The 17,646-nt window shown below is 52.0% G+C and overlaps 2 protein-coding genes across 28 annotated transcripts in view; both read right to left on the bottom strand.

Annotated features, from left to right (window-relative positions):
* CNTN2 (contactin 2) overlaps nt 1-2,096 on the bottom strand; it is a 29,012-nt gene extending 26,916 nt beyond the window's left edge. Inside the window, exon 1 of the mRNA XM_033009451.2 lies at nt 1,921-2,096. The gene's annotated coding sequence lies outside the window, so the exon portion shown is untranslated. The remainder of the gene's footprint in view (nt 1-1,920) is intronic.
* Nucleotides 2,097-8,516: 6,420 nt separating this feature from the next.
* Nucleotides 8,517-17,646, bottom strand: part of NFASC (neurofascin) — a 94,439-nt gene continuing 85,309 nt past the window's right edge. For 16 of the 27 annotated variants that reach the window (XM_042800171.1, XM_042800175.1, XM_042800173.1 and 13 more), the window contains 3 exons: nt 17,449-17,518; nt 13,822-13,833; nt 8,517-11,594 (listed from right to left, as the gene is read on the bottom strand). In XM_042800171.1, coding sequence (XP_042656105.1) covers nt 11,363-11,594; nt 13,822-13,833; nt 17,449-17,518 — 314 coding nt within the window. In that variant the 3' untranslated portion in view covers nt 8,517-11,362. The remainder of the gene's footprint in view (nt 11,595-13,821; nt 13,834-17,448; nt 17,519-17,646) is intronic. The other 11 variants (XM_042800172.1, XM_042800195.1, XM_042800182.1 and 8 more) reach the window with 1 other exon arrangement.

Below are 17,646 nucleotides of genomic sequence, written 5' to 3'. Positions count from 1 at the left end.
AGACCTGGGGGCTTCCAGGGGTTGCTGAAGGGAGGAGGCACTGAGAAACATGGGGGGGGTGCCTGCCTTTTGTTGGGGTCGATGACTTTTCATGGATAATTTGGACTTTGGACATACACAAAGCACGCAGGGTGGCTGAACAGCCAGGCTGTGCTTTAATGCACGAGCTCAGCCTCCACGGGGACTCCCAGCCCCGTGGGCTGGACCCTCCGTGCACCACGTTTAGGGGTGGCTGGGGTGCATGGGGGAAATACCTCTCTAATGGCATGGGTGGCTTTTCTGCCTCTTCTGGTTTGCTTGTGGCAAATTTGCAGAGATAATAATAACACAGGCCATTAAATTCTCTGCAGATATTTTGAGTGACAAAAGTCGTGGTTGCTCTGTTTGATAGTAATTGATCAGGTGATGGAGAAGAGCATTAGCATCCCTTTGTCTCAGTCTACTCGTGCTCTGGGGAGAGCGTGCAGCTGGGCTTGACGTGACCCTCTTGTTTTCTGTTTTCTTTAGTCCTGGGTAATTCTAATCTACCTCTGGAAAGTGCAGTTATTTCTAGAAAGTTTGGGACCTGCCACTTTTCTGCATCAGCAAAGCAAGCTGCTTTTGGGGTGGCTGGTGTTGCTGTCGAGTGTGTTCGGTACCAAACACATGGCCTCGAGAGGTTCATCTGTGGGTGCAAATCTGCTCCTAAATCTCGTGCAAGAGCCTGTGCTTCAGTTTTGCACCCTCAGAGATTGTTGTGGGCATGGCTGGAGGTGGCCTGGGAGGAGCAAGGGTTCTCAGGGTCTGGCTAAAGCGTCGGGCTGGGGTTGCTCCCAGCTCTCAGATGTAGAGGTTGCTGCCTCCCATCCTCAGAGCAACTAGTGTTTCATTGGGGAGCTGACAGATCTCTTATGAATACTCCCCAGTCCAGCCAGAAAAATAATGCTGAGGCTCGTGGGAGTGGTGCAAGCCTGGGGGAGTCAGTGGGTCAGCGTGGGTGAGATGCAGAGGGAGGAGGGAGCTGGGGAAGTTTTCAGACGGGAGTGGAGCCCCGTGAAGCACACCCCAGCCTGCCCTGCCGCCGGCTGCTTCCCCAGCCGAGTGTCCATCCCACTACGAGTGGGAAAGAGCAAAGCTGTGCCTCCCCACGCCCCGCGCTGTGGCCTCGGGTGGGCAAGCTCTTATCTGTGACTTTGTGCTGAGCCCCTCTGGCTCCTCACTGCCATGAGCTTCCCCAACACGCTTCAAACCCCCAACCTGCCTCGGACACAGAAATATTCCTGTATCCACCTCCTGCCCCTCACCCAGGATCTGCCCTCACGGGGGTAGGTAAGGAGGGGACTTGGGACACTGTGGTCTCCCTTATCCTCCCTCCCTGGAGAGGAAACTGGGGTGTCTTGGGCTGCTCTCGGCTCTGCCAGCCCACGCTGGAGATGCTGAAGTAGTTTTGTGCAGCAAAAGCTGTGTGAGCCGCCCCCCACGTTCAAGACGCCTGACCCCACGAGTGGGCTCTCAAAGCGCCCTCAGCCCGAGCGCACCAGGAAAAGCGTAACGGTAATAATTAACAACAACAAAAACATCCCCAGACTTATTCCGTAAGAGATATTTTGCTGACGGCCGTGACGACCTCGGCCGCTCAGCCCCTGCCACAAGTGACACAGCCGTAGCCCCCCCCTCCCTCCCAACTCCACCCCCGGCTCCTCTCCAGCGCAGGCAGAGCCTGTATCGCCTGCAAAGCCGTCGCCTGCCGAAAAAAGCCCAAACCAACCCCCTGCTCTTGCCTCCCCATCCCTGCCGGAGGCGAGCGGGATCTGTCAGGTTCCCTCTCGCCAGAGCAAAGCCAAGCACGCCTGCAAGTTGGCTCTGCTGGGGAATGATGCCCTAAAACCCGGAGCTTCATTCCTCCCTCTCGGATGGAAGAAGGAGGGAGAAGGCGCTTACCTTGCGCGGGGTGGATGGGTGTGCAGGAGCCGGGGGCCCGCGGGGCCCCGCCGGTGCCGGAGGCTTGGCTGCGAGGCAGTGCTTGGCTGGTGCCTGCCCGAGTGTGGATGTGTGTGCCCAAAGCCACTGCAGCATCTCTGCATTAGGATGTGCTCCTCCCTCTCCTCCCTCCTTGCGTGCGCGCTCCCTCGCTCGCTGCCAACCACCACGCCGGTCCCTGGAGAGGGTATTTTTTTTTTTTTTTTTTTTTTTTTCCCCCTCTGCCTTTACCTCACTTGCCACAGTCCAAGGACCAGTCAGGGAGGCAGAGCGACTTGCAGCATCATGCATAATTCATGCCCTTCCTCAGCATCCCTGGCTGCTGCTTCCACCAGTCCCCAGCAGAAACCCCTCGTCTGCACCGATCGCCGCTGGCTCGCCCCGTCCCTGGGGCTGGAGCAGGTGTAGGCCCGGAGGGGAGAAACTGGGGGGGGTCCGAGCACATGTCTGTGGGGTGGAAGCAAGAAAGACATTAGCCCCAGCTGGAGGGGGGGGGGGGGGGGGGTGGGCGTTCTTGACAGGGACACCCCTCCTTCTGTGCAGTGTGTGCATGTTTCTGTATATATGCACACCCCCGTGCCTAAATATATGTATATCCGTATATACACATACATAACCGGGCTTATATGCACGCTGGAGAGATTGCTTTATAGGAAAATTTTGGGGAGCTCCATCGAGCTGAGCGCAGCCGGCGTAGGTGGTACCCGACCTGCGCTGCGCTGGGGAGGATGGAGTTTCCTCGCGGCAGGGTCAGCGGTGTGTGTCCAAGCGGGCAGCTCTGCGCTTGTCTGGGGAGAGGGGGGGGACATAGGAGGGGCAGCTGGGGTCAGCTTTGGGGTTTTTTGGGTGTGTCAGAGCCACTTTTGGTTGTTGCTTGTGGTCCAAGGGGCTTAGGGCTGGGCTTGCCCGTGTTGGCGATCAGTGGCTATGCCCCCCCCCCCCCCCCCCGAGGCTGCACCCAGAGCCCTTCCCGGCGAGTATCTGCAGCCACGAGGTCTTTGTTGTTTCCTGGGGGTGTGTGTGGGGGGGTCTGTCCGGGTGGGGTGACGCTATGAGATGCGACAGGGATGCTCCAGGATCTTCTCCGTGATCCCCTGCAGGCACTGAGGTTTGGGGGAATGAGATGCTGCCGCTCCCCTTGCTGCGGAGCGAGCCGGGGTGCAAAGGACCCCCACGGTGTGGGGTTCTGCTGGTGGGCAGGTTGCTGCCAGGCTGCGGGAAGCAGAGGATTTGTGAGTTTGATGGGGACCACCCTGCACTCTCCATCCCTTCTAGCCCCGACCTGTTAATGATGTAAGGAGATCAATGGGCGCTGGGGCTATCCACAGGTTAATGGCCTGCAATTACAGAGGAGTAATTAAGGCATTAGTATCTCTATTGATTGGCAAAGCTCCAGTGTCCAGCAAATGGGTGCAGGCAGGAGTGCCTGCGATGGAGTGGAGCGCATTGCTGGTCCCATCTCCCTTCTCCTTGCCCCGTTCTCTGCTCCCTGCTGCTGTTTTGGGGTGAGATGGGGAGAAATCAGCCACAGCCCTTCCCACAGACCTCGCCTGCACCAGCAGTTGCTTTTGCCGGACAGAAAGAAAGAATAGGGTTGGATTCTGACCCCCAGCAATAGGACTAACGGAGGGACCATGCAAAGGGAAGCCCAAGAGAGGTTATGAGCCCCCTCCCCCGTGGAGGGAGGGGGGCCTGCCCTCTGCCCCCTCTCCTCTGTGTCTCTGCTGTCAGCAGCTCCCGGAGGGTCTGGGGACAAGGTGACCTCTTGGGTGATCATCCTGGTGCTGATGTGTACCGAGGCCGCAGCGATAGCAGCTGGGGGGAGGAAGCAGCTCTGTAAGGGCTCCCTTGGCTACTCCCAGTGCTGACAGTGGATGGCTCTTAGCTATGGTAATGGGCAATAGGCTGGAGCTGCCTCTCCGAGGAGGAGGAGGAGGGTAATTGGAGGCAGCCTGTCGGCATCGATCCAGTCCTGCCGCCCCACCGGGCGGGCCAGAGGTCAGGGAAGATATGGGTGTCATTATCGTGCCATAAAAAGGACAAGTGCTAATGCGCGCGTGTCTCCCCCGGTATCGATCGCGAGGATGAGGATGGGTCCATTGTCGCTCGCTCCTGGATGATAAAAGCGCCCTGTGGCCCATGGGAATTGATGGAAGCAGCCGCCGCGCGGCCCTTTGCGAGGCGGAGACCTTGGGCCCCGGCGGTTCCCGTGGCTGTGGGCGGTGGGGAATGGTGGCTCTGGGGTGTTGGAGGGGTCTCTGGGTTCCAGGTAGCTTCAATTGCTGCATCAAGGGCCAAATGCAATTCCTCCTTCGTCCTTCTTCGGGGCAGGGACTGAGGGTGGCTGGTGCCTCCATCGCCCCAGTCTGCACTGGAGAGGTCTCCTACGCTGGGCAAAAAGTGTGTTTTGTTTTGTTTTCTTTCTAGCTGCTGTTCAGGTAAGTGGTTGGGGAGGGGGTGGATAAAGCCCCCGCCGCAATGCTGGAGTAGGAAGCACTAATACTTTCATCCTATTAGTGAGGACTGCAGCAATTACATCTTCATTAGCCAAATAGGCTCGGCTGTTTTCCCCCCTTCCTTCAGCCCATTCTCATCAAGGCTTTACACCGGGGAGCCTCTGTTAAGAGCACTTCAGAGCCTCGGGGGCAGGAAGGGCTGGGGAGTGCAGGATTGGCCCAGGACGGAGACATCGCTCCTCTGCCAGGACGTGCTGGGTCAGGAGGGGGGAGTTGGGTTAAACCCTGGTGCTCCCATATGTTTGCTGGGCCATGGCGTGGGATTCTTTCCCCAGCTTACAGCGTGTGCTTCCGTGGGGTGTTCGTGCTGCAGCCAGCACTGGCAAGGGTGCAGAGCTGCTGTTTGCCAGCACAGCGTGTCTCAAACGTGCCGAACCAGCATCATGAGTATGTCCAGGTTACCTGGGCAGCCACTGCTCCTTTGTGCCTCAGTTTCCCCACTTGGAAAGGATACAGTTGCCTGCACTGAGGCCTCACTGGTCTCTGACACAGTCAGTGAGGGCTTTGCAAGGAGTGATGCGCTCCTGCCCAGGTCGTTGGGAGCAGATATTGCTGCTCTTTGAGTGGTTCCCTTAATACTTCTCGTGGGCTGACAGCCCTGTGCAATTATTAAAAACTCTGGTGACCGCTAACAGAGAAGTTAAACTCTCCAGCTTTCACAGCATTCACCTGGCAGACGGACACCAGGCAGGGCATCGGCTGAAATCCTCTTGGAGTTGGGGGGCTGTAGAAACACGAGTGGGGGGGGGGATCTGCCCTGCCTGTGCCAGGTCATCCCCGCAGCTTGCTGGGGAGCAACAGGAGCGAGGACCTGCCGCTCCCCAGCTCTTTTCTGCAACCTCACATGAGCCCCTCGTGCTGTGTTGCAGCAGCAGAAATGCAGCACTGCTGCACTGAGTTTGCAAGGGCTTTGGGAACCGTCCCCTCGGCCCAGAGCCTGTGGAATGGCTTTGCAGAGACAAGCTTGGGGGGTGGAGGGCTGTGCCGGAGGGTTTGCTCCCCATCCTGCCACCCTGGCTGCTGCTTTTGCATCTCAGCTTGGTGCTGAGCCCTGCACCGAGCCGCTTCTGAAAACAGAGCGTCTTGTCGCTGCCGGTCTTGGCCCAGGGCTTGTGCTGCTTTGCCTAAATAAACCAACGGCTGACAAAACGGCCTGGAAGGGGAGCAAAAGGGACGCTGAGGTTCGTAAACCACTCGGTCAAATTTCCTTCAGCAGAAGCAGTGACCCGCTGGAAGGACATCCCCGCGGCGGGGTTCAGGCTGGGCAGCGCTTCCCCTCCGGAGGGTTTGGGGGGGGAACGTCCTTCCGAGCGGCCTCGCCTTGCTGGGGAAGGGCTGGTGAGGAGGGTGCTGCTGGGGCACCGGGGGCCCTGGGGGCCCGGGTGGGTTTTCAGGCTGTGAAGGGCCACGTGTTGGGCGAGCGCTTGCCCTGTGCTGGCTGGGGGTGAGCGGCGGCGGCAGGAGCAGCGCCGGCTTTTTTACCTTTCGAATAGCTGATGGAAATGAATTGCGGGCTTAGCATGAGTTTTGAACAATGTTTTATTATATGTTTAGTGTTCTCTATACAAAAAAAATCCAGTCTTTTCTTTTTACAGTGATTCAAAAAAATGGTATCTGAGTATTTTGGCTTCCTTTCATCTCTCATGCAGTCAGTTTATAAGTCCTTATATTAAACCTTTTTTCTGTAGTCCATAAATCTTCTCACTGTAAACTGTTATTTTTACAGCTTCAGCTATACATTTCTCATTGGAACAAGTGGTTAACACAAAGGTGTTGTTTTTTGCTTTAAAAAAAGGCAAATAAATACATAGAATACTTTAGAACAACCAGGAGGTTGTACAGAAAGGATGGATGGCGATATATTTACAAATTAAAGAAAAACAAAACAGTCCAATACTTTCTTTCTGATATGAGCAGGAGGAACGAACATTTAAACTCTGTACTGCAAAGGAAGGAGTCTGGTCTGTGGGTTTGACACGGGGTTTAGACTGTGTTTGACAACCAAAGCCCGATGCCCGCTTGCGAAGGACATGGAGAGACAGGCGCTACTGGGCAAAGGGGAGCTACTGATGCGGTGGGTTATTTTGTTAGGACCAGAAAATCATCGTTGTTCTCGTTAATAAAACAGGTCTTAGTGCAAGAAATAGAATGTGGTCTTTTTTTTTTTTTTTTTTTTTTTTTTTTTTAATTATTTCTTTTCACAAGGTTTGTTTATTGCTTAACTGAAATTGTTTGCTGCTAGTGCACAATTAAGCCTGGTACGACGGCCGTTGCCTTGCAGGTTGAACTCGCAGCTCTGCTGGCACCGGGGAGAGGAGTCGGGACTTGCCAGGAGGGCTGGAGCGAGCGCTGCGTGCAGGGAAGGGAAGGGGCACGGCTCCGGCCACGGCCGACGCTGCCTTCGCACCCCTCCTGCTCCCCTGGCGCGACGGCGGCGGGAGCTGCGGCTCCTCAGCACCAGGTCGATCTCTCAGCTCAGAAATTACTTTAACACGCACACTCGGGGTCTGTCATCCTCAAGGCAGCCGTGCTGGCAGGGTCATGGCCTTGTGTCCCGACAGGACAGCCAGCTGAGGTTTCTGTGAGCAGGATTTCAGGGCCCATACCAAAACTCAATTTTTTTATTTTATTTTTTTTTTTTTTCCCCCCCTCCCGCTGCTTTTCTGTGTCTTACTGCAACATCACTTCAGGGAGAATGGGAGCAGCCTCAAGATCACATCAACACAGCGAGTGTCCTCTCGTGCCCCGCGTTCCTGCGGTTCGTGTCGGCGGTTGTACACGTGCAGGGCTCCAAATAGCAGCAGGCTGCGCGTCGGGGATGCCCGGCGGTGTCCTTGGGCTCACGTGCAGCTGGCAGAGTCTGGATCCATCTCCAGAACACGGATGAGGTTTTGGCTTGGACCTTTTTATAAACAGGCTCAGATTTGGAAGTTGGGAGTTGGACCCAAACTGCCTTTTCCCCCAGCTTCTGAGAGAACTTGATTTTTAGGTCTGGCTCTTCTTTATTTATTAAGTGTTGGCCCCTAATTTAAACCCTTTGATGAAGATGTATCTTCTGGAAAAGAAAAGGTGAAAATGTGCCCCGTTCCCGAGAGGCTGTGCAGATCCCAAACAGGGACGGTCACCCCTGTGATGGGGTCCTGCCCGGTGGCTGCTATAGGGCCCTCCCGAGCATCAGTGCGGATCCTGGGGGGTTACGCTATAGGTAGCAGGAGATGGGGTGACTGGCCTGTCCCCCCGCCCTCAGAGAGGGACAGCTGTGGGGTGGAGAAGCGAAACAGCTCCCCCGGAGTGACACTGGGGACAGGCAGACACCCAAACAGGCGGAGACGGGTGTGCAACGCCCAGCAGCACCAGCGGTCCTCGTGCGGGGTCTCCATCCAGCTCCTAGCGCTCAGAGGACACGCGCCTGGCAGAAGCGTGGCCACGATGCCCGGGTGGGTGCAGCCGGGCCCTGGCTCTTTCTGGGGAGGGGTGTGTGAATGCGTTTTTGGGGCAGCGTGGGGGTCACCCTGTTACAGCTGTGGCGGTTTCAGTGGTCGCAGCAAGTGAGGGCTTTGCTCCCCGTGACGCAGTTAACTGCACATGCAAACATCTGCTGAACCTTTATTAAAGGGAGTGAAAAATGTTATGCTCAGGATGAGTTTTGAACTTAGCAAGAATCTTCTTTGAGCTCCAAAATTCTAGGGGAAGTTTCAAAGGAATGTTAAATTTTTTACTATACCTTGTAATTTTTGCATAATTTTCACACCAAGCTAATACAAGGCTACAAGTAACTTACACTGAGCCGTTTGTGCACCGGGCCCTCTGCAGACACTGCCTTCCTTTGCTGGTTACCTGAAGTAACGTGGTGGTAGGACTCTAAATGGTTTTTTGCGAGACTTTTTGGGGCAAGGACAGGACTAGCTGGGCTGAGTTCAGCTCCTTCCCTCCCCGCCTGCCGAGGCATGCCACGGGGCACACGCTGCAAAGCTACAGGGTGAAACACTTCTCCAGTTCCAAATGGACGCTAAGAGGTTTGCTCAGTAAAATGGTGGTTAATGCCAGGACAGAAATACAGGCTTTAATGTAAATGGCACGTAATACAGATACATGATACAGACCGCTCTGCTTCCAGTAAATCCTGACCAACTTTCTTGAGGTTTGGAGGTGTTGCGTGGTAGCCAAGGGTCTTGTAGTCCCTCTTAGCGGTTGGTCCACAAAGCAGTGAGGTTTTGGTGTGCTGGGTGTGAATGAAGATGCCCAGCTCTGGCGACAGAAGCTTTTCCGCAGCGAAGGCTGTAGTGTCTTTCTCTCCTCGTTTCTTGCTTGGGCAAGAAGTTACACAAACTCAACACTGTAAGGACAGCTGTAGGCTTGGGAAGCGATTATCCCAGGGACCGAGGGCTGTGTTATATTTGGCCTCGTGTGTTTGCTTAAAAACCGAATGCGTGTCCTGGGAATGGGCTGGGAGATGCTCTCCTTCAACCGGATCAGTGGCGAGTGGCAGCAGTAGAAAACGGGCTTGTTGCACGAATGCATTTACACTGGTGGTAACGGAGCGAGATGTGTGGCTCCTACTCTGTAAGATGACACGGGTGGAGGACCCTGGCAGATGGGTTCTTGTGCAGTGGGGAGGGGACATCCCTGCCCTGGGGATGCTCTGGGAGCTCCCCCAGCTCTAGGAGGGGGCTCTGCTTGTCAACACCAGCCTAAACCCTCCTGGTGAATGTAACTCCTTCGCTGTTTGGTTTGCATCCAGCTCTCTCCTGTTTTCCCTGTGTGATCCAGCAGTAGGTGCTGACCGGGCCCGAGCTCTTCCCCGAAGCACAGGATAGTTGTGCCATTAGCAGCTTAAAGAATGCGGCAAAGTCCATCGCAACAATCCATATTAGTAGAAGTGTTCTTGTTAGCAGTATGTCTTCATAGCAAACCAGCTTGAAAGCTAAAAGAATAATTGCATTAATCCTATTGCATTTAATCCATTATGCCGAACAAAAACATCCTCCTTGGAAAAAGAAACGAAAGAAAAATCCATCCTAACGTCGTTCGCTGTCTGTGAAACGGTCTGAAGAAATCCAATCTCTCTCAGCGAAGGTACCTTTGGTTTCAAAAGTGCAGGAAGTGGGAGAATACACATGGCATCGGCCACTAAGTACGGTCTATTATAAAACTCTACCTTCTACAGTGATCCATGCTGTCTCAGCTGGGAGAGCTGCCCAGGCATCCTACTCCTACTGGTCTGGTGGATCAAAGACCATTGCGTTGGGGCGCGTAAGCGGTGGGGGAATGGAATAGTATCAGTTTATTAAACTTCACGGGAAGTCTGAAGCTGTGTAAGGCATGTGAAGGAGCACTCCTATCCGAGACGCTTTGTTACGGTGTGTTAACGGGTTAACTTAAATCGCGTGTTTGTCTTGATATGTAAATAATAAGACAGCGGAGGGGAAGTCCCACGGTGCAGGCGCTCGCTTGTGGAAGGGTCTCGCTCAGGCTGATTGATGGAGGGGGGGGAAAAGGCCACTGTCAGAAATGAGGAGGGGGGTTTAGTGGGAAACACTGTCAGTCCGGCTCATCCCCAGTGCCTCAGGAAGATGGGGACCTCGGGTCCTGAGCTCCCGCCACGTGCCTTCCTCCCTGTCTCCCGAGGGACACGCGTCCCTGAACCGTTCAAGCTGCAGATCAGGATCCTCCACCCGATCCCAGTGGGTGCTTCTCATCCTGACTGGGTGGCTTTGATATTTTTTTTTTTTTTTTTTTTTTTTTTAATAAGCTATTTCTGGTCCCCTCATCCTACGTTAATACTAATCCTGTTTCCACTCCCTCTTTGCTACATAAGATTTATGGAGTTGCCTTTAAAAGAAAGCAGGAACGGTCTGGGGAGAGTTTACCCCCCCCCCCAAATTCTTACAAAGCAAAGACTAAACCAAAATAGTTTGCCTGCAATTACCCAGGCAAGCAATGCTGTTATCCTGGAGGATGAGCGGCACCTGACCGTCCTTCCACAAATCCCACAAGCTCTTCTGCAACCTCTTGTCCTCTGAGGGTGCTCCGGAGCCCCGTGGGGGTGGCGGGTGACCCCCCCATGGGCTTTGCAGGGAGGACGGACCGTGGAGCCTCAGCCCCGATGCGAGTGACGGTGCCGAGGGAAGCGGTGGGGACCTGCTCTTCCTGCATAGGTGCTGTTGATCTTTTGGGAAGGCGGTTGTGGTGCTGACTAGTTTGGGAGAGGCTGTGGGCAAGGTGCTGCTGTGAGGATGGACATCTCGGTAATACAGTGCCGTGGTGTCGTTACCCAAAGATCCACCACTTTCCTCCTTTCATGCGTTTATGTTGCTCTGCCCAGGCCCCACTCACCCCTCATCCCTCCCTAAACTCTCTTTCTTTTTTTTTTTCTTTCCCCCCACCCCTTCCCCTCTTATCTGGAACCTTCCTGTAAAGATTAAAAAGAAGAATTTTTTTAATTCCCTCCTAAATGAACAAAAAGGGCCTCGGGGAGCCTGGGGGGCCGAGCCCATCGTGTGGCTCCTGCCGGGCTGGCTCTGGGTGCTGGGGCCAGCCCCAAAGCTGGGGTGTAGCTCGAGCATCCCACTCCTCCTCCAGCCTCTCTGGCTCAGCCCAGATTTCAGCTACAGCTACAACCCATCCACGCCCCGGGAGTCCTTGCCATTCGCTTGTTTGCTAAGGATAAGATGGCATCGGCAGCCACCTGGTCTGCCGGTTCGCTTGGATTTTTTTTTTTTTTAAGCTCTTTTTTTTTTTTTTTTTTTTCTCCTTTTTTTGTTTTTTTGTCATTGTTGGTTGGTTTCAATCACACGTTTCTATCGCGGGTAGTGGCGGCGGCGGCTGTTGTTTAACCCCCATCCACTACAAACACCTCAGGCTGTTTGTGGTTTCAGCGCGTTGCACTATGCCAACGAGTAGATCGCATTGACTGGGGAGGTGGCTTCTGAGCTCTCGTTGCCTTCGGTCTCCTCTTTGTCCTTCTTCACCGTGTACTGCCCGATAAAGGAGCCGTCCTCATTAAACTGCCCTTCGCCCCCCTCTCCATAGTCCACCAAGCTATCGTCACTCTCCTGCTGCTTTATCGTGCCGTCCAGGGAGGTCTGGCTGTTTGGCAGGGGTTTGTTGTCTTCATCGCTGGGTAGCAGAAGACAGACAGACACAGTAAAGGTTGAGGATGGGGGTTTACAACCTTCACCCAAGGTCTGGATATTCAAAACTAAATCCAGTGTGCAAACGTACTGCCCAGAGAGGGCAAGTGCGGGGTGCTCGGACTGCAGACAGCCCGTCACGGCGTGGGGAGACCCACAGCTGCCTCTGCACTTGGCGCTGTGGTTGGTCTTTCTGCAAGCCCCACCTTCAGACTTTTCTTTTTAGAAAGCAAATTTTTTTTTTTTTTTTTAAACCTGTATTACATACGATGTTTAGTTCAGTCCAACTGGATGTACGTTATAAATATCCTTTCCTTGTCATTGCTTATATTCTTTCTTTCTTTCTCTTAGCGTTTTAGCCAACCTTGGTGTAACCGGCTTTAGTGAGGTTTGTTTCCAGATTTCCTTGCAAAAAACCACACTTGGCTGTTTAGCTACATGCAATGAGGAGCACTCTCAAAGCACTGCGAGGGGGCATGTATAGGATGCCAAGTTCTGTGCAGCTTCCAAAACACATGGGAATTTACCTTTCTAAGCTTATTTCTGAACATGTAAGCTTGTTTGCTCAATTCTTTATCGTTTTATCTCTTTCACTAGAAAGATTAATCCAGGTTACTGAAATATAAATAGTCTGACCCACAGGAAAAATCCCAACCCTTTAAAGAAACCCTTTTAACAAAAAAACAAGGAAAAGCTGCTTTCTTTTTTGTTTGGAGGGCAAGGGCTGGTATCTCATAAACACAGATAACATTGCATGGAGGATGAGAGTGGACTGCTATATATAAAAATTAATTTTCACATCAACTATTCCTCAGTTCATATTTGATCTTATGTCCAGCATGCAAATTGTGTAATACTCCTAAAGGTATCACATATGTACCTTAAACGTTTGTCTTCCCACCTCCGTTCCTGTCTTTTTATTGTTGTTGTTTTAGCCTGGGACTCCTCAGCCTCACTCCCCAGCATGGCACTCTGTCCCTTTATTTATTTATTTTTTTTAAATCGGTAAAAGTACTGTGCTTTGATTGCAGCCCTTGATAGTCAGTGTCCACACAAAGGTGTTTGCCTCCTGCAAAGCCACAAGAAACACTTTGCTTGGGCCAGGAAGCAAAATGCTCTTCAGCTGGGAAAGGCATTAAATCTCTCTCATGCCATTTAATTAATAGCATCATCTCTCTACAGTGGGAGAGGAATTTGGTATCCCACAGTACAACACACAGCCTTCTAACATAGTTCCTTATATCAGCACTTTGTGAATTAAGTGATAATACAAAAACAATATTTGAGGTCTTGTGTTAACTTGGCATCATAATAAAAAATAACTTGTTAGCTTTGAAAGCAGCTTCTTTCTGCGGGGAGGAGGAAGAAAATTCAGTCTGCAAGCAGGACTGCCAGTTAGAAAGCCTAATAAATGCCAAGTAGAGAGTGGCAAAACCCAGATCCCTTTATTTGCATTATATTTTCCTAAGGTTTGGGGTTCAGTTAAAGCTGATTCTAGAGCCAGATCTTCCTTAATAGGGGGTTTGCAGCACCAAACACCCCAGCAGTGCGTTTCCTGAACCTGCCCCCGGTTTTACCTCTCTCCAGTACTATTTATCCTGTTAGTGCATTAGAAGGGCGAAGCAGATATTCATCAGCATCTTGATGCAATATAACCCTGTTAAAATGGATTTCTATGGGGTTTGCTGATGTGTGCATTAGAGAACCAGAGCACCCAGATGAAAACCATTTGGGAAACGTTATCCTGAGTTGCATAAATCATTGAGAAGAGGGGGGAGGACTTTTCAGGGCTGAGACAAAGAGTGGGCAGGATCTTTAAGATCTAGCGGTTTTCACTCGTGTCCCTTGTCACCATCCCCTGGGTGTCTGACATCAGGGCACTGAATGCACCGAGGGCATCATCCCCAGGTCCTGCTATACCAGGAGGGATCAGCTGCTCGAGCGTGGGGCGGGGGGGGGGCGTCTGGCTGGCACTTGGGGGGGGTGCCCCAAGCTCCCAGAGCATTTCCAAGCAAGATGCAACTCGCTGGACGTGGGGGTACCCTCGATGCTATTGGGAGTTAGAGGGATCTTGTTTAATGTGTTAAGTGGAGGCAGGTACATGGGAATAGGGAGGGGAAGGTATAGTTTCAGCTATAAAGAAATAAATAGCTAGAAGGAAGGAAAATAAAAAAAGCTAAATGTGCCGGACTTCTGGCAGCACGTGGTCCTACCTTTCAAGAGACCTTCATGGTCCATGTGGATAGACCAGGTGAAAAGGAGAAGAAAGAATGGGAATAAAACAGAGAGAAGCAGAAAGAGCCTGATCAGAGAGAGATATGATGAGGTCTGCATTTACAGGGGCAGTGCTAAAAACCAAAAAGAAACGTCTGCATTCCTCATGGAGCTAATTGCCTCGTTATACCAAATGGAGCCAGTATAATTGTTCCGAGCTGGATGAGCCTCATTGGCTTCCCCGAGAAAGCTAATCCAGAGCAGCAGTGGATGGTGCAGGTGGGAAGGGGGCTGTTCGCCGTCAGGCTGCTCTAACAGGGCTCGTGGCTGAAGTCCCTTAGCGAGCGGCTGTAGGGAACCGCGGTCGCTGCTGGGGGCTGACGTGCAGCAGGACAAGGGCCAAGTGAACGGGTCGCTCGGTTTCCCCCTCCGGCTGGGTTTTCACGACAGAGTCATGCACCAGCATCGTGCTCTCTGTTGACGAGCCTACAGCTCCCCAGGCTTCTCGGCCAGACCTCTCCTCCCCTCGCTCGGCTCAGGGGGACGACTCGGTGTCCTCCTGTCCCCATGTCTGCTGGGATGGTCCACTCGGGGCGAGCTGGCACTGCCTGCAGTGTGTAACCTGTGCCACAGGATGCTGTCCTGAATCGGAACTGGAGCCCAGAAGGTAAAACCACTCAACTTTCCCTTCCCAGTGGCCAGGGTTTCCAGCCGACTCCCCCACGTGCAGCTTAAACATTTGGTATAATGAGGCACAGTCACTGGCACAGAACATTGTCCAAGGATAATGGTCTCCTGCTTTGAAAATAAGCTTCTCAGCTTAGCCTCTGCTCAGGAAAACCATTATTCTGTTAGTGGAACAGAAAGATGTGACAGTATCTCTTAATTATAGGCTGCAGAGATTTAAAAGTTGCATGCACAGGGCATTAAGGACGTGAGATATGATGAGAGCATATCAGACATGCTATGTGGAGGTGGGGAGGGAAACCAATGAAGAACTCACGTCAGCTCAATTCCTGGCCTTGCTTGAAATAATAATTGCTACCCTCCTTGAGCCTAACATTGCAATCATTTTGAATATTAATCAGCCAACAGCGTTTCATGTCAATCCTTCAGGTTCACCTTCCTTTCTGCCTCCTTGAGGGAAGCCTCCTATTACTTCTCCCAGGAAACCTGTTGTTCCTGAGAAGGAGGGGGAAAAGTGTATGGGTGGGTGTGTTCTGTTGTTGTTGTTCTTCTTTTTTTTGATTGTTTGTGTTTTGTTTTTTTTTTTTTTTTCCCAATCTAGTCCATGGGACAGTGTGATTGAAAATGCGGGAGCATCTTGGAGCTTGGTTGTTGCCCTTCTACTGACCTCTGCCTTTAGCTTGCCAACTTTTGGGAATGGGGCAGCCAGTAGAAGTTTGAGCTTCAGCTAAGCAGAATCTGCTGAGTAGTAGGATGAAAGATTTACCCCGTTCCTTCCCATTTCCCGGAAGGCAATGCCCTATGGATGGTGCTTGGGCGGTAAATGCCGTATTGCTGACTGTCAATGCTGCCAGCCATGCCAAGAGCTTGGTTTTCCTTCCGTGCAAGGCACGTGGTCCCGGGCAATGCAGTTGCCTTAGGAGCGATGGGGGGTGAGGTGGTCTTGACTGCAACCACCTCAACAGACTCTTGAGAAGGAGATCTCTGAAATCAGCGCGTACTGCCAGAAGCTCGGCTGTGGAGACCTTGTCTGAGATCGGGGTGCTGGAGCTGAGCCCGTGGGGTTGTGTGTGGGCAGCTCCTGGGTGATGAGATGTTTCAGGCTTGCTACGTGGTATTTACGCCATCCACCAAGAGGATCCCTAGCATGACTCGGAGCATTCAGGGGACTTGTTTTGGCCAAAGTATGGCCACTAGCCGTGTAGCATGCAGTTATGGTAATGGCTCGTGTCTGTACAAGGAGTGCTGTCTACACCTGTAAAATCATGCCTGGGAAGAAATGCGTTTGATACGGGGCAAAGCCTGCAGCTGGACCAGGCTGAGCTAATTTTTTCTCTGCTATTCCGTGTCCTGGCCAGGAATGTGAAGGGAACATCATCCCCAGACTGCGATTTGTATGTGGACTTAATGTAATTGCCTCGGCGTGGCTTGCTACCGCTAGAAGTGATAACCAAATCTCGCAGGGAGGTGAGGAAGGTGTTGCCCCCCCGGGGTGTTGTTTAGGGCAATAAAGACTGGCGACTTTTTCCTACAACGTGCCACTTAATTCTAGTTCCTGCTGGGGTGTATTTGTATTCTGTATTTTGCTATCAGAAGACTGGGGAGCTTTGGGCTTACAACATCCTATGGAGAAAAGGAGTCGCTACTGAAATAGAGTTACTGTGCCACTAACAATATAAATGTGATCACATTGAGGGCTGCAGTTGTTCTACTTTCATTTAAGTATTGTGTGCAGGCAGATATATTCATTTTGCTTCCTCTAAAGTCTTTGGCAGAACATGTGTGTCTTGCTACATCCCTTACTGAATCATAAATAAATTCTTCCTATCTTTGCTACCTCAATTTGTAATGGTAGGAGTATTGGTAATGACATGGAGTTTAATTAATCCCATTTTGAAATCAGGAGAAAAATTCCTGATAGCCTAATTGGGCTTTGGATCCAACTCAGATGGAAAAGTGCATTTTAATTGTTTAAAGAAAAGCAAAGCCTGCTGTAGGTGCTCAAAGGGCAAGCTAAGTGTGCTGTCATCTGCAAAGTGTGGGCAATCCAATGAGACCTGACGTCGTTACCTGCTCCTGCTCCTCCTCCTCGGGGGGAACCATGAGCAGTAGCAGAGCTGTGAGTGCCACGGTGCTTGGGAGAGGGCTTGCACCCTTCTGAAATAACCTGGGAGTTTTCTTGGAGTAAAAATGGGCACTGCTGCTCTTCAAAGGATGACATTTTGTGTGAAAGCAGCTGAGCAGAGTTGGGGGGAAATCAGAGTGGGTTTAGCAGAACTGCAGCCCTCAAAGGGTGCTTCTGTGGGGTTTGCCTGGGGTTTACCTTACAGAAAAGCCTTGATTGGAATGCAGGCAGACTCCCAAACCAGTACTCTTGCATGCTTTCAGGGCTGATCCAAACAACTTCTCCCCTGGATACTCTCTCAAGGATAGGAGAGGGACTGAGCTACAGGGTGATATACCTGAAATATCCTTAGGCTGCTTCAAGGTTGGGGGTTTTTTTGTTGGTTTGTGTTGGGTTTTGGAGTTTTTGTTTGTTGTTTGTTTTTGTCTTTTTTTTTTTTTTTTTTTAATGTATTAGGAGTGTCCTTAAGGTTGATCTGCACCTGGCGAGAGCTGTGTCCCAGGTAGCTGATGCCAGAGTCCCAGCTCTCTGCCCGGACTGATCCTCCCAGGCTGACAGGGAAAAGAGACCTTAGCAGCATCCTCACAGCCCGGTTACTCTTCCAGGGTTTTAGGCAGGAAATGTTTCCTTTGGTAGAGGACTTGCAGAGGGAAGGAGGCAGGAGGAGGAAGGTGGAAGAAATAATTTAAGAGGCTGTGTGGCACCGCGGTGCTGCGGTTATGTGGAGGGGTAGCGTGGTGAGATCTGTGATGGCTGGGAGCGGGGCTGATGGGGAGACGGGGTCGCGGGGGTGCACATGCCAATGGAAGCATACCTGTAGTCGAACGACCCGTCTTCTACGTTCTTGTCTTCGGGATTTAGATGCTCATCTTTATTGTCTCGTACTGCAAACAAGCACATCCCCAACATTCACTTTAAAAAACAGTGGAGAAGATAAACCAGACAGTAACAGCAGCTGGCCTTGAGGGTCTTTGTAAAATCCCTGTGGGGTGAAGTACAGGTTTTCACTGAC

The sequence above is a fragment of the Tyto alba genome, unplaced genomic scaffold (assembly GCF_018691265.1).
Source record: "Tyto alba isolate M040663 unplaced genomic scaffold, T.alba_DEE_v4.0 Super-Scaffold_30, whole genome shotgun sequence".
NCBI classification, from domain to species: Eukaryota; Metazoa; Chordata; class Aves; order Strigiformes; family Tytonidae; genus Tyto; species Tyto alba.
Note: the sequence above shows the minus strand (reverse complement) of the source record. Positions and strands in the feature narration are given on the sequence as shown.